The sequence below is a fragment of the Podarcis liolepis genome, assembly GCF_965112155.1.
Source record: "Podarcis liolepis genome assembly, chromosome: 3".
Taxonomy (NCBI): Eukaryota; Metazoa; Chordata; class Lepidosauria; order Squamata; family Lacertidae; genus Podarcis; species Podarcis liolepis.
Window position 1 is genome coordinate 110104385 of NC_139557.1, and position 25524 is coordinate 110129908.

The 25524-nt window shown below is 44.4% G+C and overlaps 1 protein-coding gene across 48 annotated transcripts in view; it reads right to left on the minus strand.

Moving 5' to 3' along the window:
• The window catches only part of NRXN1 (neurexin 1), a 1011196-nt gene that overhangs the window by 247983 nt on the left and 737689 nt on the right, over positions 1 to 25524 (minus strand). For all 48 annotated transcript variants that reach the window (XM_083494081.1, XM_083494078.1, XM_083494072.1 and 45 more), the window contains one exon: positions 10547 to 10728. In XM_083494081.1, the coding sequence (XP_083350207.1) occupies positions 10547 to 10728 (182 nt within the window). The remainder of the gene's footprint in view (positions 1 to 10546; positions 10729 to 25524) is intronic.

Consider the following 25524-nt stretch of genomic DNA (forward strand, 5'->3'; position numbering starts at 1 on the left):
AGGTAGGGGCAGAGAGCTGAGAGTGTGAGCGCGTCCCCCCCAGATGTTGCGCCCGGTGCGTCTGCCCCCCCTGCACCCCCATGCTACGCCACTGGAGAAAGGTGAGCTTTCCACAACACCCATCTCCTGTGATTAAATCCAAAACTGTGCCAGGATTCCTGTGCCTTGGAAGACAAACTCAGTTCCATGGTTCAAGGTTTCTGTAAGGCTAAAATGCTCACAGAGGAAGCTGCCCATTGTACCTCTGAATGATTCACTGTCCCAGCCTTGCCTCCATCCAGTCAGCCTTTGCTGAATAATTATACTGCATCTCTGCATCTGGTGAGATTAGATCATTCAAGCACTTCCAGTGCAGAAATGAACAGAATAGCCAGTACTCAAAGGAGAATCTCTGCACGAATAATTGCTCCTTCTTCTTAGAAGCACTACCAGCTGCACAAATATAAGATGGGAGGGGAAGGACAACAGCTGGATTGCAGTAGTTCATGTGACAGGAATCTAGGGGTCTTAGCAGACCAAAAGCAGCAGAAAAAGCTAATGCTATTCTAGGCTGCGTCAACAGAAGTCTTGTGTTCAGATCAAGGGAAGTCACAGATAATACCTCTCTATTCTACTTTGGTCAAACCACACCTGGAGCACTGTGTCCAGTTCTGGGCACCACAATTTAAGAAGGATATTGACAAGCTGCAACATGTGCAGAGGAAGGTTTTTGTTTTGTATTGTTGTTAAAGTGAATTGTGGTGACAGAGGAGTTTTAAATGTTAGCTCTCTCTTGGAATCTCAATTAGTACAGGCCTGTCACAGAATTAGCACCTTGGACAGAACTGGGCCTTTGGAAGCCTAGTTTCCATTACAATGTGATTCTTCTTATTGACTTCGGTGCACTTTAGATCAAGCATTTCTTTCATAAATTTAAGGGACTCTGCATAATGAATAATCGCAAGATTCATCATGACAACAGCACTAATTATATTGTAGATGACAAAAAAGATTCAGGCATGAACAGCTCATACTCCTACACAAACATTCGCTCTGTAAATATGGCATAATGGATTTGGCATGTTACATATGGAACAGCATCCGCATGTAGACTATAATTTCATTTAAAAATTCACTCTTTCCCTTGCCCTCCATTTTTCCAAATCATTTTTTTTTTTTACCTCTGCTTTTAAACTGGATAAGTTTAAAAACGAACCACATATTTTATCTACATTTGCATTTTTATCGTATTTTTCTTGTGCCTGCCTTCTGGTCTGCTTATTTTAAAAGAGAGATAGGATATACACGCACAGATCCAATAAGAATTAATTTAAATGGTGGGGGGAATCATTGAAACTCTCATTTGCTGCACTGAGTTCTCTGGCTATTTATTTGCTGACTGCTCTTTGATAGCTTTTACCATTTGCCCCAGGAAAGCAAAAACTCTTTTTTTCATATACTTTTTGGTACCTTTCATGAGCCCCACTACAAGATCTGCCTCTGTGAAAGTGCACACCCATCTTATTTTAGGCTGCAAACATATAACTGGCAACGGGTATTCACCCCCCCCCCCGGCCCACCACCATACATAGCCAATTACAGCATTGGAAAAATAGCACACTGAATGCTCTAAAGAACTGATCCGGGGAGAGCAAATCAAGCAGTACCAAGCAACTGTGCAATCCCCTGACACTGCTCCAAACAAGAGTTATTGCTAGTTGAGCACAGCAACTTGCAGGCATGTACACAAAACCTTTGCAATTAACAGCTCGCGTTGCAACATAACTGATGGCTTACCTGGAGGCAGGCGGCAAAAGATTTCTTCTCCCCGCCAACCCACACCCCCACTTCACTGATCAGGCGGGCATTAAATGGGAATAAATCATTTTCAAAATTGTGGAGTAGAAATAGAAAGGATTTCTACCACCACAACAACAACTGGTATCTGGGTCAGATGTTGTTTTGAGAATAGACCCAGCACCTACCCTTTCCTTGTGGGTTTAAGGAAGGCTCATTCCAAAAAGAAGATGGGAAGTGGGTATAGCAAGGCCAGGGGTGTTTCAAGTTCTCACGTTCTGGCCGTTCTCAGAGGAGAACAGTGGAACATATCAGAGCAGAGACTCTTCTACTCCTTCTAATAATTTCTATTTATTTTATATTATTTCATAAGCCTCTCGCCTTTGTACAGCAGCTCCCTCCTTCTCTCTCTCTCTCTCTCTCTCTCTCTCTCTCTCTCTCTCTCTCATCATATGTTATTTGCATTAAGGTAAGATGGAGGGGAGCCAGACACACAATGCTTTTTAAAATTCAATGACACTAGGTCCTGTGGCCAGTGCTCTGCAATCCCCCATCGCACATCAAAACACTACAAAAGCTGGGGAAACGGGTTTCCACCAGGAAGGACATAAAACAATAGCAACTTGTCAGGTGCCCACCCACCCCCCACTCCCATTGCCAGGAGCCATGCGATGTGTTGGTAAGTTTCATATGTTCAGCCATCAAATGTGCTGGTGACTACGATCTCAGCACTTTATCAAGGATGTTGAGCAGTCGCCTCCAGTTAAGTTTTACTCAAATTAAGGGACTTAAGTTAGTTATGCCAAGCTGTTACCAGAGGAAGGACTGCAGGGAAGTAAGGGGACGGGGAACGATTCTGTAGTTGCCAACAGCAGATGGCTGGTTTCAATGGGGTTGCCCCCACCTCCAGCCCTCCAAAAGGGCGTTGCTTAATAGATACTTTGACTTGATCTCGGGGGAAAGTGTGCACTTACTTAAATGTTTATGTACATTAAACAAACTGTTCATTGTTGTTTATTATTTTTTCTTGTAATGTTGCAGTGATATTTTATGTGTATTGTCACTGTATTTAGACTTCGATTTCTGTGCTAGAACTCTGGAGTCTCTGACTGCTCAGAGATTGGGGTGACGTGTGACAATATGCTCATGTTTCCAAGGATAACTTTAACCAAAAGAATAAACGTTCTCTTGGCTTTTGTTCAACTTGGGAGGTTGGTATATTGCAGAGTAAATGAATGCCATCAGCGGAGAAGAGCCTTTGGCAATATGCAATGAAGGGAGAGGGGACTGAAGCAGAAAGCCTTGGAATCAGAATTAGGGTGGTGCAAACTTGTCCCTGTTGTCATCAGTGGAATGCTGGCAAATGTGCTGGAGCTTCCTTTGGCTCCTTAATTTCATCCAAGATGCAGTGCTCATCTCACCAGTGGGAAGGCTCGCAAGCTTCTGCAGCTTTGAGTGTTGATGCACCTCCCAAGGGAGAAGATAGGATAATTGTATTCCATATTAACTGATGGTTGTTGTCCATGCCTAGGCAAAACATTCAAGCACCGTGCTTTCCCCATGAATTTGCCCCTTCCTGTATCGCCCCTGTCCACACTAGGATTAGACAGGTCTCACCAATTCCCATGACTTAGCTGACCTTGGAATTGCAGTGGTGGGCTATAGTTTAGTGCTAGAGCAGGCACAGGCAAACTCGGCCCTCCAGATGTTTTGGGACTACAACTCCCATCACCCCTAGCTAACAGGACCAGTGGTCAGGGATGATGGGAATTGTAGTCTCAAAACACCTGGAGGGCCAAGTTTGCCTGTGCCTGCACTAGGGCATCTGCTTTGCAGAAAGACTCCTCCAAGAAAACAGCTGCTGATCCGTGTAGACAATACAAAATTAGATGGGCCAATAGTCTTGATCTGGCATAGGCAGCTTCATCTGTTCATATGATCACACCCTCCTGTGTGTTCACACAGTCCTTTCGCTTCAGTGTGTCACAAATGTTTCTTGTCTACCATGCACAAGCAATTTGTGGGGAAAGATGATATCTTTTAACCCCATGGCTCACAGCAGGACAGGGCCAGGGGGATGCCTGGAAGCTAAGCCAGTTGCTTAACAAAAAACTGGTGCAGCATAGTGGCTAAGGGTGCAAACCCAGGTTTAGCTCCTTGCTTACCCATTTGGTACCCTTATGTAAGTCCTTCCTCCCTGCTCTGCAACACTTGGAGAACAGCACTGGCGTACCTAGCAGGGCTGTCAAGATTAATGAGATAGAGTTTGTGAAGCCTATAAAGTTTGATATGCCTGACCCAGTGACCTCAGCATATCTCCCAAAAGTTCTCCTTTGTGTGGTGCTTGCCTCTCCACTGCAGGAGGGTTGTATGTACACACAGGAAGCTAACTGGATTTTCCCCCTTCTGCATTATTATGTATTAAATAAAAATGCGGACAAGAGAACCAGAATAAGTCAAGACTATTCTAGGCTGCTACCAGCCATCAGTATGCAATATATTCTAATTCTCTCTGTGTGGAGGAGAGGTCTACCTTCAAAATTCCTCAAATGTTTCCTCTCAGGGAGAAAAACCCCACCCAAATTCAATCTGGGCTTTGCTCGCCGCAAAATGTAGGCAGCAAAAGTAGTGCCTATCCATGCCTAATAATCTGATTTCATTTCCAGTGCTGATTCAGAGGTACCGAGGCAGGATTGCCAATGCTAACTTCAGTTGTCACATCTAGCTAAAGCACTGATGCCAAACAAACCTTTCCTCCATTCTTAATAGAATTGTGTTATTTGGATTTTAACATTGCAATGCTTTGTGCACTGGCAAGCTGCCGAATTTAATATAACTCCACCTTGGCCTTGAACAAACACAAATGGAATTTGACACTAATTATTTTATTATTTTCAGAACCTTCTCTGTCCACTGTGACTCGAATTAGCCAAAGAGGGTGACACTTAAATTTCAGTTTACAGAATCCCTTAAGGAGCTGATTTGAGGAGTCCAGCGCAGTGCAGAGGCTAGAGCAGTGTCCCTCAACCTTGAGTCTCAAGATGTTGTTGGACTACAACTCCAACCCATCCCAGCCAGTTTGACAAAGGTCAGTGGGGATGGGACTTGTAGGCCAACCTTCGGTTAGAGCATCAGTGAAGTGAAACTCAAAAAAATTCTTCTAAATCTGTTCTTCTCCAAATTTTGCAATGCAGCTCTCTGTCCCCCCAAAATGCATTAGTACTTCAATCCAAAAGTGTGCACAACAATGCACATGTTGGTGAAAACAACATAGAGAAATGCATGATAATAGAGGAAATTGCTTGCAAAAATGTGTATATTAAACAAAATCACATACAAAAATATGTGTATTGGGAGAAATGAACACTAAAGTGCTGATGAATGCAAAAATTTGGGAAAACAAATTTCAAATTGGAACAATGAGAAAATGAAATTGGCAGATCCATCCATGGCCAATTCATGCTTTTTCAAAGCTCACAGAACAGCTTCTTTTCAACCATCTCCCACTCTTCCCAGGACCTGTTTTGGCACTCTGGGTCCCAATTCATTGATTCCCTATTGCCCGCCCGGAGCTACAATTCCCAGAGTTCCCTTGGAAGAGGGACAGAGTGTTAAACCACTCTTGGAACTGTAGATCTGTGAGGGGAATGGGAAGTCTGAAAGCAACTCATAGCATCCTTAACAAACTACAACTCCCAGAATTCTTTGAGGGAAACCCACGACTGTTCAAAGTGGTATCATAGTGCTTTAAATGTAGGGTGTGAATGTGGCCCTTGATTATGTTATACTGCCTGCTTCCCTGCTTGCCTCCATCCTGCCACAAGAATAACTAATGGGATATCATATCTAGTAACAAATGGATTGATTGATTGATTGATTGATTGATTGATTGAATATTCTGGAAATGTGCAGCAAGAATATTTTAGAGCACAGAGGCCTCTAATGCAGACCAGGTTGCTCAAGATCCAATGAATTATTTTCTAAAAAGAGAGGGGGGGGGTAAATACTTTCACATGGCAGTGGTTTCTGCTAAAATGTTAACAAGTTAGTAAGCCACAACATTGGACTATCAAATGCAGCACAATGGAAAAGAAACCTGATGTGCCAGGGACACTTAACTAGGACTGTGCCTAGAAAACCCATTTTACTTCCACAGTCTTTCCAACTGCAAACAGAAGTGCCCTCAATAAACCAACAAACAAAAGGTATGCATGCAAATAAACATATAAACTTATTTTTGCCTAACATAATGATTTCGGAATCTGTGTCGACAAGCCTTTTCATTTGAGATTCAACTTAATTTGAGATGAAAGAAAACTTTGGAAGCTTTGCTAATAGGGTTCAAAACTTTTTTTAAAAAAAAAAAATCAGTGCTAATGCCAATTCCCATGAAGTTGGCATGAATTCTTCTGTACAATTATGGTGCTGCTCAGAAAAATCGGTTTTTTTCCAGGGTCTGTTGTGCTGAAGATTTGGAAGAGTAATAAATGACAGGGTGCTTTAAAATGTTCCCTGTTTAGCAATGGTTAATCTGGGAGGACTATTGCTAGGTAAGTAAATTGTGTTTCTAGTCTAGCATTAAAGGCTGATTCAAATGGTCAAGTAGCAATCAGGAAGCAAATTACCATCAGCTTGGATTCCGTTAGGTTCACATCAATCTTTGTAAAATGTGTAGGTCTGTTTTTTTATTCCTCTGATTAAACTTGCTGTCTGTTTCCAGAACAAAAGTTTATGGTGTTGTTAAAACATATATACTGAATGAGGAACCTGGGGTAGAGGAAGGGGTGTGTGCTGGAGGTGGTTCGCCCCTGGTGTAACCACTGAGGGGGTGACAAAATGCCGGGCGGCACTCACTGTGGGGCCCACACGTCTCTCCTGGGAGAGATGCAGTAGCTTGGGTGTGTGCAGGCTCCGTGCTGCCTCCTCCCAGCTGTAGGGCAGCTGAGTGGAAGGAAGCAGGCAGACTCCGGAGGCCCCATGGTGCACCCCACCCCTATGGGCAGCTCGCCCCACCCCTGGGCACACATCCCAGGCACCCGAGCAGCTTCCTCCGCCACTGTGAGGAACTGCACATAGCAAAAATGTATAACACTGGTCTGTAACATAAATGGTCCTAAATCCAATCCCTGGTTATGTATGCTACAGCAGCAGCAAGAATTCTCATCGCAAAGCATTGGAAGACACAAGACCTACCCACCTTGGAAGAATGGCAGATGCAACTAATAGACTATATGGAGATGGCGGAAATGACTGGCAGAATCCGAGACCAGGGAGAAGAGTTGGTGGAAGAAGATTGGAGGAAGTTTAAAACTTATTTGCAGAAATATTGTAAAATTTTTGAATGCGGAGGACATTGAAATGAATTGAAGGGGCTTTAGCAACAAGGTAAAATGTAAGATGGGATTAATAATAGATAAACTAATAGGACATGAATTTGCTGAACCAATTTCTAAAAGGGATACAAAAATGGGAGACGCGAGGAAGTCAGGAAAATAAGTTAATCAAAGATGAGAAACTAAGAAAGAGGGATTTTTGACTTTTTTTGTATATGTGTTTTTTCCTTTCTATTTTTGTGTTTAATGTCTGTATTTTTGTATTTTGTAATTTTGTATCTTTTTTGTCTTATGTATTCTTTTAAACTTTTCTACTGATAAAACCTAATAAAATATTATAAAAAAACACTAAATTCAATCCCTGGCATCTCTAGTTAATAAAGGATCGGGTGGCAGGTAATGCCCCCTCTTCCTGAGACTCCAAAGGCCTGCTGCCAGTCAGAACAGACAATATAGGATTAGACTGAAAAGTGGCTGTCCCAAAAGACAATACAGGTAGCTGATTGTTCCAGTGTTGTTCCATCTAGCTCAGTGGTTCTCAACCTGTGGGTCCCCAGATGTTGTTGGACTACAACTCCCATCATCCCTGACCACCGGTCATGCTGGCTAGGAATGATGGGAGTTGTAGTCCAACAACATCTGGGGACCTACAAGTTGAGAACCACTGATAGACTTCCAGGTGTCTTTCTCAGACCTGCCTGGAGATGCTAGGGGTTTTAACCGAAATCTCCCACATGCAGATCTTGTGTTCTACTACAGAGTTATGGCCCTTTCCCTCTATAAAGGCATCTTCAGATGCAGGTATTTTACTCTGAAGAAATGTATAAGCAGGACGTTATGACCTTCCTATCTTCTCAAGATGGTGCAACTTCACGTGGCAATTCAAGCCACAGATTCCAAAGGGGAAATCTCCACCTTTCTACCACCCTAGATTGTCCATGCAACATTAAGAAGGGCTGGATCAGGTCAGCAGCCTATTGATTTCAGCATCCTGTTCTCACAGCAGACAACCCATGGGAAGCCTGCAAACAGGACCTGAGTACAACAGCAAATTTAGAACCAAGTCCTGCCATACGGTTTTAGCTGCCCCTAAGGTTGCTGAATTATATCAGCTGGTCAGTGTAATTGCAGGCAAAATAGGCTGGAGTGAATGTGAGGGATGTGGAGAAGCTTGGGAGGTTGGGGAAGTGCTGCATGCAATAGAGGAAATCGCATAATTCACCAGGATAGCACAATGCAATTTGGGAATAATCACCATAGAACGTTTTTTTGCGAGGGTAAAAGTGTAAATTGCTAATAGATCAATAAGTAATTTCTTGCAAGAGGAACTATTCCATCCTCGGCAAAGGAAGCAGCAAGGTTGTTAAATCAAACTCAAACTTAATATATTAACAAAGTTGAGATTAATCTAAACTGCTAAAATCCCCGACTGCCCTAGTTAAGTTTATCTCAACTGATCATTTATTTATGATGCCATAAAAATCCAGACACTTTCCATGGTGATTGCTACTTATTTGCTCTAAGGCAACTTGAAATTGCCCAGCTAGACTTTCCAGGGTGACAACTGTGTTTTCTGCTCAAAATTTATCACTGCACAGTAATGGCAAGATCAGTCGGCTCTCATCAGGATTAACAATGCACCCGGCCAAATGCGATCATTACCATTCCTCTGACAGATTCCTTTGCAAATCTGCTGGGACTAATATATCCTCCCCTGACGTTCATATAAATTGAACTGCAATATGTTACTATCATTGATAACAATGATGATGGTTACCTCTCAAAATGGATGATACGCATCCTGGATTATGGATGGTTTCCCCCCACAGATCTATTTTGGACTGGACTCAGACTGTATTATGCACTAACAGCAGAATGCATTACAACAGCAAGAAGATGGCTGACCATCATTAGGCTACCCCTGTCCAGAAATGGCCATACAGAAATGGCTAGAGTTGGCACACCCTCTGAAGCCAGGCATAGGCATCCATAGCCACTGAGATCAACAATTTATGACACCCACATGCCTGCTCCTTCAAGGGAAATGTGACTCCTCCCCCAGCCCAAAGAGGCAATTTGCCTGCTCCCATATATGCAAACCATTCATCTAGAGAACCTCCATCTTGTATGGATTCAGCTTCAATTCAGTGGCCAACATCCAGCCCATTATCACCTCCAGACAATGGTTCAGTACCTGCACCGCCTCACCTGGTACTGATGCTACACAGCGATACAGCTGGTGGCCATCAGCAGATGGATGGAATCTCTACTCAGATCTCCTGATGACAACTCCCAGTGGCTTCATATAGATGTTAAACAGCAAAGGTGACAAGACTGAGCTGTACAGAAAACCATGGGATAATTCCCACTGGGGGCCAAAAAACAGTCACTCAATGCCTTTGGATATAGGAGCAGAACTGCATCAAGGCAGTGGCTCCCATCTCCCAGCAGTGGTCCAGAAGTGGAGAAAAGTATCAAAAGTTGCCAAATCTAGAGCCCACGTGACCCTCACCCATCACAGGTCACCAACCAGGGCAATTTCAGTCCCCAAATCAAGCCTGAAGCTACTTTGAAATTCCATCCAAGCACCTTCTCAGGCAACCTGGCCCCAAATTGAATATTAGCAACTGGGTAACAGTTGTGGAACACTTCGTGGTCCAGGAATGTCCTCTTAATGAAGGAGCATGCTACTGCCTCCTTCAGATCTGCTGGTACAGCCCCCTCCCACAGTGAGGCAGTAATAAATCCCTTTTCACTGTGGATGTGATATGTTCACCACAGATCAGAGCTTTAGTTCCTCTTAATGTTGTCTAGGATGCATCACACATGCATGGAAACACTTGCAAACTCAGGGCAGTCTTTGGCATTTAAGAGTTCAGGGAAATGAATCCAGTTACTTTACATTATTTTTCAGATTGGATTTGGAAGGAGGATCCTGCCTGTCAAAAGCTGTGAGGCTTTCAGTAAGAAAAAAAAATACATAGGCACCAAGTGACTGGAATATTCTAAGCAGGCCTGAATCTTAATTACAGCTCCATCCCCACAACCAAGTATATAACTCGTCAAGTTATTCAGGTGTCAAAAATCACTGCAGTAGCCAAAAGGGAAGCCCCGGTTTTTCCAAAGTGATTCAGAACCCAATCTGCAGCCTTGTTAAATCCCACTGAAGTCAGCGGGGCTAAAATGGTTTTAAATCCTTCATTTTGCTCTTAACCAATAAGATTAGTCTCTCAATGCCAAAATCTTTTCCAAAAATTGGATTGAAATGTATAAATCACTTAACCGCATTTGGAAAAAAGAAAAGAAAAGAAACAACCCAAAGAATATTACTCAATGGCAGGAAATCAATTTCAGGAAAGGATAGCATTGTAATAGCCATAGCAGAAGCTGGAATCGAAACACACATAGCAACATTGCATTTTGCTGATGGTACTTACGATGTGTAGCTCTAGATAATCTCCGAGCCCAGTAGAGCTATCCACTCGCACCAAGACGGCTTCTTTCTGAACCGTGCTGAACCCTATCGCCAGTCTATCTGCTCGCGTGCTGGGCCGATCATTAGGAGGCCATGTATACGTGATCTGTCCACCCCCTTTGCTAAATATGTATGTCGTTCCCGCTGTAAGAGAGAGAAAGAAAGAAATATTAGGTAGGTGTTTTGGACTTAAACTTTTCTTTCTTTAATGTATGTTCTATAAGAAAATTAGGTTTCAGAAATATTTCAGGAACTATAGTCTCGGCACACTGACCCTCTGACAAACACCCTCAAATCTTGGTCTCCTTCGTTGTTCTGTCAGGGATGGTCTTGCCTTAGACATACAACACAATCTTAACCACGTCTCATCAGCAGCAAGTCCTACTGAGTTCAACAGGGGCTTACCCTCAAGTTTAGTGTCGTTAGGATTGTAACCTTAACTGCTCAACACACAAAGCCATGCTCCTAGCTCCTGAGGAACCCCTGGCCTTTCGGACATTGGGACTCCAACTCCCATCAGCCCCTCCTAGTATGGTCAACTGTCAGGGATGAAGACAGCTGTAGCCCAAAAACATCTGGAGGGTCACAATTTTCCTCTCTGATTTGGAGCTCACAGGCCATTTTGTTTATCGTGCATGTGTGTTTACATGTTTTCCGTTTCTGTGAAATATATTAATAATTTGGTCTGCAGTGACTCACCCAGTCATTTAACCCATCACTTAATGCAGTAAATTTGCATGTGTGAATCAGCCTGTGGTGTTTATCAGCTGAATGTGTGAAATTACTCCACTGAAACCCATTTTTTTTAAAAAAAATAAAATGTTGTGAGTTCCTGTTCTGTCAGCGGCATTTAATGAATGATGGACTACATGTCCAAGCCATCACTGCACTGAGCCATGGTCCACCATGCTTGGGTGAGCCAAGCCTTTAAGTAAGGGATAGCCGATATGATGCCACGCAAATGTTGTTACTCTGAAGTTGCTGAGCATTGGATCTAGGAACTTTCTGCGTACAAAGCAGATAATCTGCCACTGAGCCACAGCCCAAGAAGACATCACAACCCCGGGCCCGTGTGACATTTGTTTGTCTGTTTATTGCATTTATGTTCTGCTTTTTCCTCCAAGTAGCTCAAGGTGGCCCACAGGGTTCTCTCCCTCCTCCTTTAACCCCCCCCCCAAAAAAACCCCCCAACAACATTGTGAGGTAGATTAGGCTGAGAGGCAGTGACTGGCCCAGTGTGGTGTAGTGGTTAAGAGCGGTAGTCTCGTAATCTGGGGAACCGGGTTCGCGTCTCCGCTCTTCCACATGCAGCTGCTGGGTGACCTTGGGCCAGTCACACTTCTGTGAGGTCTCTCAGCCCCACTCACCTCACAGAGTGTTTGTTGTGGGGGAGGAAGGGAAAGGAGAATGTTAGCCGCTTTGAGACTCCTGAAGGGGAGTGAAAGGCGGGATATCAAATCCAAACTCTTCTTCTTCTTCTTCTTCTTCTTCTTCTTCTTCCCAAGTGAGCTTCATGGCTGAGTGGGGATTTGAATTCTGGTTTCCCAGGTCCTTGTCCAACACACTACATTAGGTCTTGCTATGGTGTTCACTATGTCAAAAATAACCCTAACCATATATTGTGGCCACATAGTTTCCTGGAACCCAATAGCTAGCTGCTTTCTACCAGATCTGCCTTATTGCCTGTCTAAGCCAACTGTGTTGACTCAGGCTGGTAGTGCTTCCTTGGCAGGGTCTGTTGCCAATCACCTGATCCTTCCGACAGCTTCAACAGGGACTGAAGCTGGGATTTCCTGCATGAAAGTGCGTGCTGCACTACTGAGCTAGGTATTTGCTCTCCAAAGCAAAAGGAGGATTTCTTTTTAAGCTCCTCTTGGTCCATTTTCTACGGCTGGTAGGCTAATATAAGCTTCGTGGGTCCCAAGGTGTTGCCAAGGCCTGTGTCTTGTTTAGGCAACAGCAACTACATGGAGAGCATTGGGGGAGGATGCAGAAAGAGAGATTTTCCCCTATACTAAAATGCAACTTGCAATATATAAATACAGACAATGGTTTAATGGGGTTGATCATTTTGCAGTGGACAAAATAATGAATGGAACAACAACAACTTGCTTTGATAGTCCTGTGATTGCAACATTCAATTCAAAGTGTTGGTGCTGACCTTTAAAGCCCTTAACAGCAACTGCCCAGTATACCTGACGGAGCGTCTCCACCCCCATCATTCTGCCAGGACACTGAGGTCCACTGAGGTTCCCTCACTGCAAGAAGCCAAGTTACAGGGAACCAGGCAGAGGGCCTTCTTGGTAGTGGCACCTGCCCTGTGGAACGCCCTCGCATCAGATGTCAAAGAGAAGAACAACTACTAGGCTTTTAGAAGACATCTGAAGGCAGCCCTGTTTAGGGAAGCTTTTAATGTTTAACAGACCATTGTATTTTTATACTTTTTTGGAAGTTGCCCAGAGTGGATGGGGAACAGAGACCTTCCCTGTGTATTCATTGGGTTTCACATCACTAAATAAAACCTTTTTGGGGTTTATGAAAGCGCTAACAAACCCAGCCAACAATCCAGGTCAACTGGATTGCATCTTCAGCTGGTCTGCATCTTCTTCCCAGATCATGGATTTTCTCATCACACATCTCAAGCAATGCATAGTGAAGCTACATAACTCATTGGTGATGCCTACCAACTTAGATAGCTTTTAAAAAGGATTCAACAAATTTACAGAGGAGAGGGCTATTGATGGCTGCTGACCATGGTGGCTAGGCTGTCCCTCCACAGCTTGAGGCTGCAATGCTTCTGATTGCCAGGTGCCAGAAAGCACAGGAAGTCAAAGCACTCTTGTGTTTGATTCCTTTTTGCTTGTTTCCCACAGGCATCTGGTTGGCCAACATGAGAACAGGATGCTAGACTATTGGCCTGATGCAGGTGGCTTGTCTTGCATCCTTAAGAGCAAAGTAGCATCTCTTTGCAGTTGCATTAAGCAGGCTGCTGGGTTTAAACCTCAAGATTCTGTTGAGTGGGAATGAAAGATCTCCATCTCCATAGTCTGGTTTGATCACAATTTTTTGGATGGTTGGTTTTGTTTTGTTTTTTAAAAAACAAGTAGCTTTCCAAAACCCCATGGCTAGAGTTTCAGTCATCATACTAGGAAAATTGTATCTGAGAAGCAAAACCTAGCCTATGAAAACTCATTCTACCCATATTAAGGCAACCAAAAACCAAAGAAAGCAGTCAGGGCACTCCCAGCAGGGTCGATTGGAGCAGTGGAGTCGGTGCAGCTTTTGAAGCCTCGCTGACTCTTGCTGGTCAAGGTGGAATGTGGTGAGGTGATTTCTCATCCATCTTTACTGCAGGCACGGCTGGGGTGGGTGTGGGTGGGGCAGACAGGTCTTTGGATCCCACTGATTCAAAGCCTCCAGAATACTGCCATGAAAAGTCCCATTTTGGGGGCTTCCCACTGGCTACTGCAGGTGGGAGGATGAGCAGCTGTAGATTACTACAAGCTTTGGCTGGAGGTTGAGTCTCTGCATGCCTCCCCCCCCCCGGCATCAGCTGTGCTCCACTTCACCCACAGGAACCAGCAGAGAGGCAACTTTGCTGGATCCTAACACCACCAGCCCAGCTGGGAGTAGGCCCCTGTGAATTCATTAGGATTTATTTATGAGTACGCACTATTAGGGTTGCAGCCTTAATCTTTAAGGTGGTGCAAGGCTCCTCCTTTTATCATATTTCATGTTTTCAACAGGATATTTTAGGTAGGATTTATTTTATTTTTAAAATCTTATTGGTTTCATTTATTTTATTTTTTTATTTACTTATTTATTTTTACTAGGAAACTTAAATGTTGTAAAATATGTGTGGTTTTTAAGAAGAAGAAGCAACTTTTTGGAGAAACCAGTTTTAAAGATCATCAAAAGTTTTGAAGTGAACCACACATTAACATTAAAACACACTTGCCAGAAGACCGTCCAGTGTTCATTAACCGGAGGCTGAGTTATTACTGATTTAACTGGTGTTTTGTTTGACAAATGGGAATAATGACAAATGGCTGGTGTTACAGTGCGCTTGGTTGCCTTATTATGCCTGAAATTATTATCATTTCCGCTTTTTAATTACTTGTCTTGCTTTACAGTTGTGCTGCTGGATCTATCAGACTTGCGATTATAAATTGTTCTAATTGTGCCTGCTTATGCACCAACTAATAAATGCAGTGAATGAATGAACGAATGCAGATGCACTATCAAGTTGGGACTGGATATCTCAGCTGGCTAGCAGAAATGACTGTCGGCTACCAAGTCCTGCTGCCACAGTTAGTGGAACCACGATTCTAGCATTGTCTACTTATGAACTGGACCTCAAATATCTTCCTCGATCCCAAGTCTGTTTCCTGAGATCCTTAAAGACAAAAGGATGCACTCCAGCCCCGAGATAGAAACATAATAAGAGCCTGTTGCATCATACCATCTGGTCCACCAACCCAGTTCTCACAGATGCCTATGGGAAGCCTACAAACAGGACTCAATAAAAAAGCCCTATCCATGCCTGTGGTTTCTAGCAGAGTGCTTCCAACAGACTTAGACTGGCATGTACAAACTACCAACCTGTCTGTCCATCCATCCTTCTCTCTGCTGTATCTTTTCAATCGGAAAGCCAAGTTTAACATTCATAAACTTTTTTAAAAATCAAGAAATTTTGAATACACATGAAAAGGTTCAGGAGTGCCAACTTGGCTCTGCAACTGTGGGTGCCTGGGGCAGTGGGTGCCATGCATGGCCCTGGCACCAAAACTTCTGGGTGCCTGGCCCTTTCATGGGGAATTTTGTGGGTGCTCAGGCACCCAGGGGCCCAGGGAGTTGTCAGGCTGCAGAGGTCATGGGTACTGAAAATATTCTGATTCTTTAAAGAGCATTATTATTATTAGTAGCAGTAGTGTTTTTTTAAAACAAAAAACATACACAATGACCAAAGCAGGTGAGTGTGGTCTTTAGAATCTCCATCCTAACTCTCCTAGCAAAAGCAAACTAAAGTACTGTAGCAAAAGGGGGGGCTCAGGGGTCTTCAGGATGCTCAAGGGGACCTCAAAGTTTGTGGGTATACCCAAAAAAATTAAAAAACTTCAAAACAAAGTGGGAAACCCCTCTCCCTCCCCACTCCCAAAATGTGAGCCCTAGATCAAGGGTAGCCAAACTCATGCCGCCCAGATGATGTAAGCCTACAGTTCCCATCCTCCCTGACTATTGCTGGCTGAGGTTGATGATAATTGTAGTCCTGGAAGACACCAGTTTGGAGAAGCTTTCCCAGAGCAAAGAAGGCTTGGCTGCCAGCAGCGTTGAACAGGAGCACTCCTGTTAGTGGGCGAGGCTATATATTGCAGTTTCAAACAGCATGGCTCCAACTTGTATCACACAAAAATGCTAGCTGCTGCTTAAGGAATGTCATGTTAGCCTACTCTCAGCCACCACTATTTTATTTATTTATTTATGGTCCAGACGAGTCACTCGAGGACAGTGGGTGAAACAGTCTGGAGATACAAATATGGGCTGTCATGTGGTTAAGCCTCTCCGCTGCCTCCCAGTTGCCATGAGCTCTTTGTCTGAAGTGTCACAATAAATGAGCTACAAGTTCCTCGCCTCCATTTTGGGCGTCGCTCTACGCATAGCATTACCAAATGCAGCTAATTGATTTTGCAACCAGGCAGCTTCTTATCATCTATTTAGTAGCTGTGTTGGTATTCATTCATTCCCTCTCTCCCTCTCTCTCCCCCTCTCTCATGCCTTTTCCTTTTAAAACTCTAGGGGAAAGAAGTGTAGCAAATGTGACATCAATAATCCGGTTTGACTGCACCACAAATCTCTTGACCTGCCTCTGGATGGCAAATTGCCAGTGCGCATCCCTTGCAAGCAAACCTGTCAGCCCCTTTTAAACTCCAAGGACAAGGAGGGTGCTTGATAACCCCCTCAGGCACCTAAGGGATGCACTCACATGTAATGGGCAATTCTATGTGGTCAACATCACCTTCCAAATCAGGCCAGGGTGGGGCAGCCTCTAAATCTGTTTCATCATGATGGAGATGACAACTGCATTCAAAGGCAGGGAACAAGATTTGTTCCAGATCTCTGTGTTGCAAAATCTTTCCTCTTCACTTTCCTTCTTGCTGGGCATTCCAGTCGCACTTGAACCATAAAGTGCTATAATGCTGCTTTAAACAGTCTTGGCTTCCCCCAAAATAATTGCAGGGGGCTGTAGTTTGTGAAGGGTGTTGAGGGTTGTTAGGAGACCCCTACCCCCCTAACAGAGCAACAGTTCCCAGAGTTCGGGGGCACATGGGACCATCAAAGGTGCCCCATCAGAAGACCTCAGTGATTGAAGCAGGGCATAAGGAATCAGGGATAAAGGAATTAAGATATTTGGGGCCCAAGTTGTTTAGGGCTTTGTGAATTAGCACAATAACTTTGATCCAGCCCTGCTTGCAAACTTGTAACTAACACAGCTCTTTTGTCAAAATAAAAAAATTCCTTCCAATAGCACCTTAAAGACCAACTAAGTTAGTTCTTGGTATGAGCTTTCGTGTGCATGCACACTTCTTCAGATACACTGAAACAGAAGTTGCCAGATCCTTCTATATAGTGAGAAGGTGGGGAGGGGTGTTACTCAGAAGGGTGGTGGGAATGGGAGATAGGCAGATAGCTGGGAGAGCCTGTTGACGACTCTTAACGACTGTTAAGAGTCGTCAACAGGCTCTCCCAGCTATCTGCCTATCTCCCATTCCCACCACCCTTCTGAGTAACACCCCTCCCCACCTTCTCACTATATAGAAGGATCTGGCAACTTCTGTTTCAGTGTATCTGAAGAAGTGTGCATGCACACGAAAGCTCATACCAAGAACTAACTTAGTTGGTCTTTAAGGTGCTATTGGAAGGAATTTTTTTATTTTGACTATGGCAGACCAACACGGCTACCTATCTACTACAGCTCTTTTGGTGATGGGGAGACAGGTTGCCAATAGCCTGCTCCTGCAAGCATCCAGACCAGACACAAGGGCAGTCCCAAATCAAGAGTTACAGTCCAGAGGTTACCCAGGCATACATGGACTGCTGTGGTCAGGCTGTCTTGGAAAGCCACACTATCTATGGGTTAGAGGAATAGCTTGGCATAATAGAGATACCTGAAAAGCAATCTGATATAGAATTAAAATTCTCCTCCCCTCCTGCCCACTTTCTTTCAAAGGAGCTTCACTTTAGCTATGCTCTTTTTGACTCCCTGCCCACCCCTCCCGTGGCCCAAACACCAGCTGAGAATCAGAAAACGGTCTAATTAATCTGTGTTGATGAACACTAGACCTGCCTTTGTCTAATCCACAAAGCCACTGTTAGTTATGCAAAAATGGGCTATAAGCCATTTGAGAAGAGGTTCCTTAGTGTTTGTATTTCAGGAAAGGCAAATATAATAATGCAAAATTCATTACTCAGGGACCAAACAGTAGTTTAATGTCCAGCTCTCCCCATTAACTATTAAAGCAGACGAAGAACCAAAACAATTGTTCTAATAAAGCGTTGGGCTTGCTATCAATTTCAGATCTGCAGAGCCACAATGGTGTGGGTGGGTGTGTTTGTGTGTGTGCCCACATCTTAGTCCAAATTCCCTTCCAAAAGTATAATCACTAAAACCAATGGCAAAACTCCACCCACCCGCATGGCTACTGAAGCAAAGCTGAACTGTGTCACAGAGTTACAAGGGCTGTTAACAAGCCCATAATCCCTAACTTGCTGCCCTTAACAATCGTATCCTATTCTCAAAGCAACCTTGCAGATGCCGTGTATTCTTTGAGAAGGGATACCAAGCATCCTAAGACAGCTTGTTCTGATTAATGCCAGCTCCAGGGTTTGGGGAATTTTCAGTATATATTGCCACCAGTGACCCCCTTATTCCAGTGGTCCTGCTACCTCTATGCCACTGTCTCTAACTGCTCTCTGTGATGGCCTGGGACTCGGGCTCAGACTCAGAACCAGAGGAGTCTCAGGCGGCATCGGAACCAAGTCTGGGGCCTGATTCTGAACAGCCCCAGTCTGCACAGGTTCCCCTGCAACAAGCACCAGCTGGGCTGAGTCAGGGGCCTGAGCCTGCCCTGGCTCCAGATGTGGGGATTACCTCGTTGCTGTCAGCGGGACAATCACTTACAGCTGCTCCACTACCAGTTGGGTCAGGAGAGGCTGAGGCAGTCTCAGCGTCTAGTAACCCACTGACATCTCCCGAGCTGCAGAGACTAAGGTCTGAGAGGAGGAGAGACCTGAGTACTCACAGGAGGAGTGCTCGCCTTCGGGAGAGACAGGGAGGTGAATCACTGGAGGATCAGGGCCGGCTGTTACCCCGACAAAGATAAAAGGCTGTCGGACCCTGCCCCAGGTTGCGGGAGCAATGTTGCTGTTTGCTAGAACCTGCCTGAGACCCTGTGCCTGACCCTGCCTCAGCCTGTCGGACTGACTCCTCGCAGAACCCTTGGATTCGGGGCCGGACCTGGACTGCGTTGCTCGGGTTACCCCCGGGCCCAGCACACTCTCTTTTCCTGTGCCCAATCCACACATACTCAACCCAGCTGATAGCACTGCATGCCAAAAGCACATGAATGTCTAAAAAATGCTCCACCTGTGCTAAAAACCAACACCCCCAAACTCAGGATGGAGAAGTCTGTTCTAGTCCATAGCAGTTTCTCTCACAAGTCATGGGATCATAGAGTTGGAAGGGACCCTGAGGGTCATCTGGAATTGTCCTGTCTTGCTTCCACAGCAGGAGTGGTCAGCGTGGTGGAACATGCCTAAGGGATTCCACTCCAGATATGGGTAGGGCTTAATCCTTAGCCTGTTCTTCTCCCGAAGATATCCTGCAAGGCAGTGGAGGTTTAGAATAAGAGTTTTCCTTCTCCTAGGGCTACCTTCCCAGGTTGACGAGCCCATCTGCCCCTCACTTCCCTCTACAGCATTTGCAAGAACCACCTTGTTGACTATTGGACACCTATTGGCCTAATTCGCTTAATCCACTGGAGCCTCTCTGCTTTCATGGCTTACTGAGCCCCAATCAGTTCCTCATTTTTCCAATCTCAAATTCAGTTTTCCGCATTTCTGTAGCAAATTTGTATTTATTTTTTTAAAAAAGGTCCTTGTGGAAATTCGGCATTTTAGTCACATTTCTCCTAATAAACACATGTATGTATGAGGTTTTAACTAATATCAACATTCCCCCCCCAAAAAAACACACCATGTTTCCTAAGAATAAGGGGTTTTTGTATGTTATTTTCACTAGCATAGTCATTATTATATACACTCTCAGCTATTATATATATATTTGTAAATACGGTATGCTTGGAGAGCTGCGGCACAAAGATTCAGAAAAGCGAGAATTTTGAAGGGGGGCTGAGTTTCATCTCTCGTATTATTTCAGAAAATGCAAGTTTGACAGATTCGCCTTAACATAAGAAGTGAATCAAATTTCTTCCCCCAAACCCTACTTCTGAGTAATTCTGCATAGGAATGATCCAGTCGCCAGACTATTCCTGCCTGGATCGATACAATTCCTTTGGACAATTTCTTCTGCTAGCATGGCTTTCCTTGGTGGCTTGTTTCTGTACAAAATTACAAACCAAGTAGCACCCTTCCTTCTATAGCCTTGTTATATATACGGCAGAAATGATGTAATTATCTTCTACCCAAATCCGAAGACTGCAGCAAAATGCCATGTGGGAGCCAACATAAAAAAAAAAGTCCACTCCATTTATAATTCTATTAACGGCAACAAGGAAAAATGTGTCTTTCTTTGAATACTTGCCAAGGCATCAGATGGAAATTAAAAGTCAAACATCTATAAATAAGGGAAGATCTCATCCCTCCTACATTCTCCCCACCGTACTGTCAGTTAAGGATAAGTTTATTGAAGATGTGGTAATTTTTCTTTGGCAAAAACTACGTTTTTCTCTCTCTCTCTCCCCATGTGTGTGTTTCTGCGCACACATACACATGTGTGGACACAAATACGTATATGTGCTTTTCACAAGTGAAATTGAAATATTGCATTAGCAACTGCCTAATTTCATTCTCGCCTTGGAAATTTAGGGACTTCTGCTTGCATATTGACTGAATTGCCTATTAATATAAATGAGTGTTACACGCCAGGGACCAGAAACACTTGCAATGCCTACCGATTCGTTCCTCATGACTTATTAATTGCACCAGATGCTGAAGGAGTACAGTTAAGGGGCTGGCCGACACAGCCGAAGGGGCAAGCAGCAGAATGCGGCGCCAGGAACCCAGTTCGGATCTTACCAAGTCTGATAGCAAACAAGTGACTCCACCATCTGTTAATAGTCTACTTGAAATGGCTAGGCAGTCCCACTTCGGGGAGTGTAGAAGCTCCACAGAAACACCTGGCAAAGCTGGGGTGTTTTGCAAGCCAAACAAATGCTACTTCAAGGAACTTTCAAGCTTTTCTAGCAAAACGAAGTGGAAGTTGAGAAGTGGCACTCCCTGCTCCCAACTGATCGTAGAGTAATTGCCATGCAACCTTAGGCCAGCTCATCATAGCCACTTGAGCCAATTCACACATATTTGTTTGGAGTGGCGCTGTGGGTTAAAGCACAGAGCCTAGGTATTGCTGATCAGAAGGTCAGCGGTTTGAATCCCCGCAAGGGGGTGAGCTCCCGTTGTTTGGTCCCTGCTCCTGCCAACCTAGCAGTTCGAAAGCACATCAAAGTGCAAGTAGATAAATAGGTACCGCTCCAGCGGGAAGGTAAGCAGTGTTTCCGTGTGCTGCGCTGATGCAGGCTCGCCAGAGCAGCTTCATCACGCTGGCCACGTGACCCGGAAGTGTCTCCGGACATCGCTGGCCCCCGGCCTCTTAAGTGAGATGGGCGCACAACCCTAGAGTTGGACACGACTGGCCTGTACGGGCAGGGGTACCTTTACCTTTTAGACATGTATAAGAGTGTGGTACATACATTCCAGCACACACATAAACCAAAGCAAAGACTATCTGTTAAACACAAACACGACAACTTTCAGACAAAGTCCAAGAGAGATAGGGAATATGGAGCAGAGAACCCATAACCGGCCCATTTGAGATCTGTGTTCTTAGTAAGCTGTGAATGGAGCGTTTGCAGGAGATACAATGGAAAAGAGGAGGGGAGGAGGAAGTAGGCAGGATCTCTGTAGCTTCGATCAAAGCAGCTGAAGAAATGAAATGACTTTGCTAAAGAAACCCTGAACAGAGCAAGAGTGCTCAAAATGTGTGACTTGCTTTGAGTGTATCAAGAGAAACAAATACTTATAGTGCTGGAAACACACACACACAGACACACTGTTCTTCCTTCAGACTTGTGCTAACAACAGCAGCAGCAGCAACAACAACAATAGCAACAACAATAACAACAACTCCTCATCAAGAACACAATGTCCACCATTCAGAAGGATGACAAGAGCCAATATTATCCCTACACACAGAGACACAGGCACTTGCTTCGCCAGCTCCATTAGTCGTCAGGACAAGCCGCTGAATTTTTTTAATTGCTGTCAGGTAGGATTATATCACCTACCCTAAATAAGCACTCTGGTAGAGCCCTGCTCAGCCATTCACAATTCATTTGATTTGCAGAGCAATAACTGAGCAAACAGAGCCTTTAAATTCACGACGCTAAAGTTTCCTCATCAGCATTGCGAATAAATTCCCCACTGAAAATTCATGGGCTGGGAAATCAGGGGTGCTGAATGGCCAAATCAGCATTCTAGAGACATTGAAGAGGGTCTGAAAGATGTGGAAGTTTTTTTTCCTAAGAACGACACCAAGCAGTTGTTGTTGCCTTTTACCTAAGAAGGGGGCGGATTGGAGCATAAACTTCTGGTCATGGTTTTTGAACTTTTGAACTTTAAAGAATCTTATCCCTCTTTAAAAGCTGCTGAAAGTCGGCATAATAATCCTGAGTGAGATGGACCAATGGTCTGGCTCAGTATAAGACAGCTTTCTATGTTTCAACTTGCTGAGGAGCTGCTGCAAGTTGTAGAGGATTCTGGGACATTTTTAAGGGCACACACTCTGTTAACATTGGAGTACTCCAGTGCCCAGCAAAAACATGAGGTTTGTTCACACATTACAAATACATACATACATGCAGGACCTGAACTCAGTTTCAGCACCTCTCAGTTAGGCTCCATTGCCACTGTATTTTTTTTATACATTTTTATTGGTGTTTTTTTAAAAAAACGTATCATTTCCGACAATCATTTAACATAACTTCTTGTCTTATACATTATTTTAGACTTCCGTCAACAACTTCTGAAGATTTTCCGTTTTTTATCACTTCTTCTGCATTTCTTAATTTCTCTATTACAGTGGTACCTCAGGTTAAGTACTAAATTTGTTCCGGAGGTCCATACTCAACCTGAAACTGTTCTTAACCTGAAGCACCACTTTAGCTAATGGGGCCTCCTGCTGCTGCTGCTACGCCGCCAGAGCACGATTTCTGTTCTCATCCTGAAGCAAAATTCTTAACCTGAAGCACTATTTCTGGGTTAGCGGAGTCTGTAACCTGAAGCGTATATAACCTGAAGCATATGTAACACCACACTGGCTCTCAGACTTGTGCCTAGAGATCATGAGACTAATGTACTTTGGATGAGCCCCTTGTTATGGAGAAACCCACAGATAAGCTTCCCATGAAGCCCAACCTCACAGGGCTGAAAACCGCAAGCTCACCACTGCAAAATAATCCCATAGGGCGAACGATGGACCATCAGAAGAAAAACAGATTTGGTGACATTTGGAACTTGCCGGCAGTGGGCCCGTTAAACCGCGGAATGGAACAGAGAAGTTGCCAGCTTCCCCACCCCCCTCCTCCCCTTCTGTTATATCAGATCACTGATTCCTCTCCTTCTTCCCTCCACCCTCTCTCCAAATTCTAGCTTGGCACATGCAAAAAAGTGACATGCTGTGCCATTATGGTAATTGCTATCATTCTGCTTTGGAAAAGATTTATCCCGCTCTTTTTGAGTGACAAGCTAACTGCCGGAGTCCAAGGAAGGAGATCAGAAGTGACAAATGAGTGTATTATGCTTTGAACTATTTGTTTTTCATAGTCCCGGTAATTACTGAGCATGGACCGGCCTCCTCACTGAAGCCCATAATAGTGTTCACTGAAATGAGTACACTGTTGTTGTTGTTTTTATCCACAGTAAAATTGATATATACTCCACATTTTATCCATCAGCCCAGCATGCTGTTTATGTGTTTTTGTTTTTGTTTTTTTGCCTGTGACATGACACAGAATAGAACCAGACTATGCCAGGCCTATCACAGACCTCATTATAATGAACAATGAAGTCTCTGCCCTACATTTAGTCAGTTCGTTTGGCTTACATGAACCAGGTATCATATACTTTCTGACTGACAGCAGCTCCCCCCCCCCCAGCTTCTTGGGGCCAAACTATGTGTGATGTTTGTTAAGCAGCATGTCATGGAGTGCAAGATTCGTCTTCAAACATGGCCAGTTCGTGGCCACCTGATCAAGACTCTGGCATGGGAATCTGCTCCCCGCTGCCCCGCAATGCAATCTTATTCCAGACCCCTCCTGAGCCTGCAATCTGCCTTCAAAAGAGTGGGTGGGAGTAGATTTCTGTCACCTAAGGCCCACTTCATACATTGCTTTATTCCACACTTAAAACAGCTATGTAGTTAAAGTGTGGAACCCTCCCCCCCCCAAAATACTTAAGTGCGATTGAGGCCACATTCACACCATATGTTTAAAGGACTATTATACCATTTTAAAATGTCATGGCTCCCCCAAAAGACTTCTGGGAGCTGTAGTTTCTTAAGAGTGCTGAGAGCTGCTAAGGAGACCGCTATTCCTCTCAGTCCTCAGAGTGGTTTAACCATCAATCTCTCTTCCCAGGGAACTCTGGGAATTGTATTTCTGGGAGGAAAACAGGGGTCTCCTAAAAACTCTTGCCACCTCTAACTACAGCTCCCAGAATTCTTTGGGGGAAGCCACGACTGTAGGCATGGCCCACCCATGAGGTGTGGTTAAGCCTCAGGTGGTGGAAGCCCCTGAGATGGCACCCTGCCAGTGGAGAAGCAGCGCCAACATTGGTGCCTATATCTTGTGAGATCTTGTGAGTTGTCTCTTGCCAACATGTAGATATCATGGCAAAAGGGACAGTGTTGTAGCTGACTGTGGGAGCGGGGCCAATGGCACAGCCCCATCCAATGGATGTCACCACTAGAATATGAAGGGGGCTTCCATCGTCAATGAAGTTTGCCTAATATGAAATTCAATGGAAGTTTGGGTGCTCTTCCTCAAGCAAAACATCTACTGGAATTTGGAAGGAAGGTAAAACAGTGTAAGAATCTCATAAAATAAAATAAGTGCAGAGTGGAAGACTAGGATGGTATTTACACGCATATATAGTAGATGCCATTTCCTCCTCTTTTTGAAGTCACATACAGTGGTACCTCGGGTTAAGAACTTAATTCGTTCTGGAGGTCCGTTCTTAACCTGAAACTGTTCTTAACCTGAAGCACCACTTTAGCTAATGGGGCCTCCTGCTGCCGCCGCACCGCCACTGCATGATTTCTGTTCTCATCCTGAAGCAAAGTTCTTAACCCAAGATACTATTTCTGGGTTAGCGGAGTCTGTAACCTGAAGCGTATGTAAAATGAAGTGTATGTAACCCGAGATACCACTGTAATGGCTTTGCAAACTTCTGCTACTCCATGTCTGGCTGTTTCTGAGATATATAAGTTCTGATGCTCAACTGCTGAAATTTCATTGGTCCTCTGGTGGGGATGGTACCTTATACCCATCCCTAAGTGGTATTCAAGAGCCAATGAGATTAGAGGAGAGTGGGGACCTTCAGGCTTGGGGGCCCATTGCCGCCCTCCAATGGCTTCTCCCTCCAGTCCTC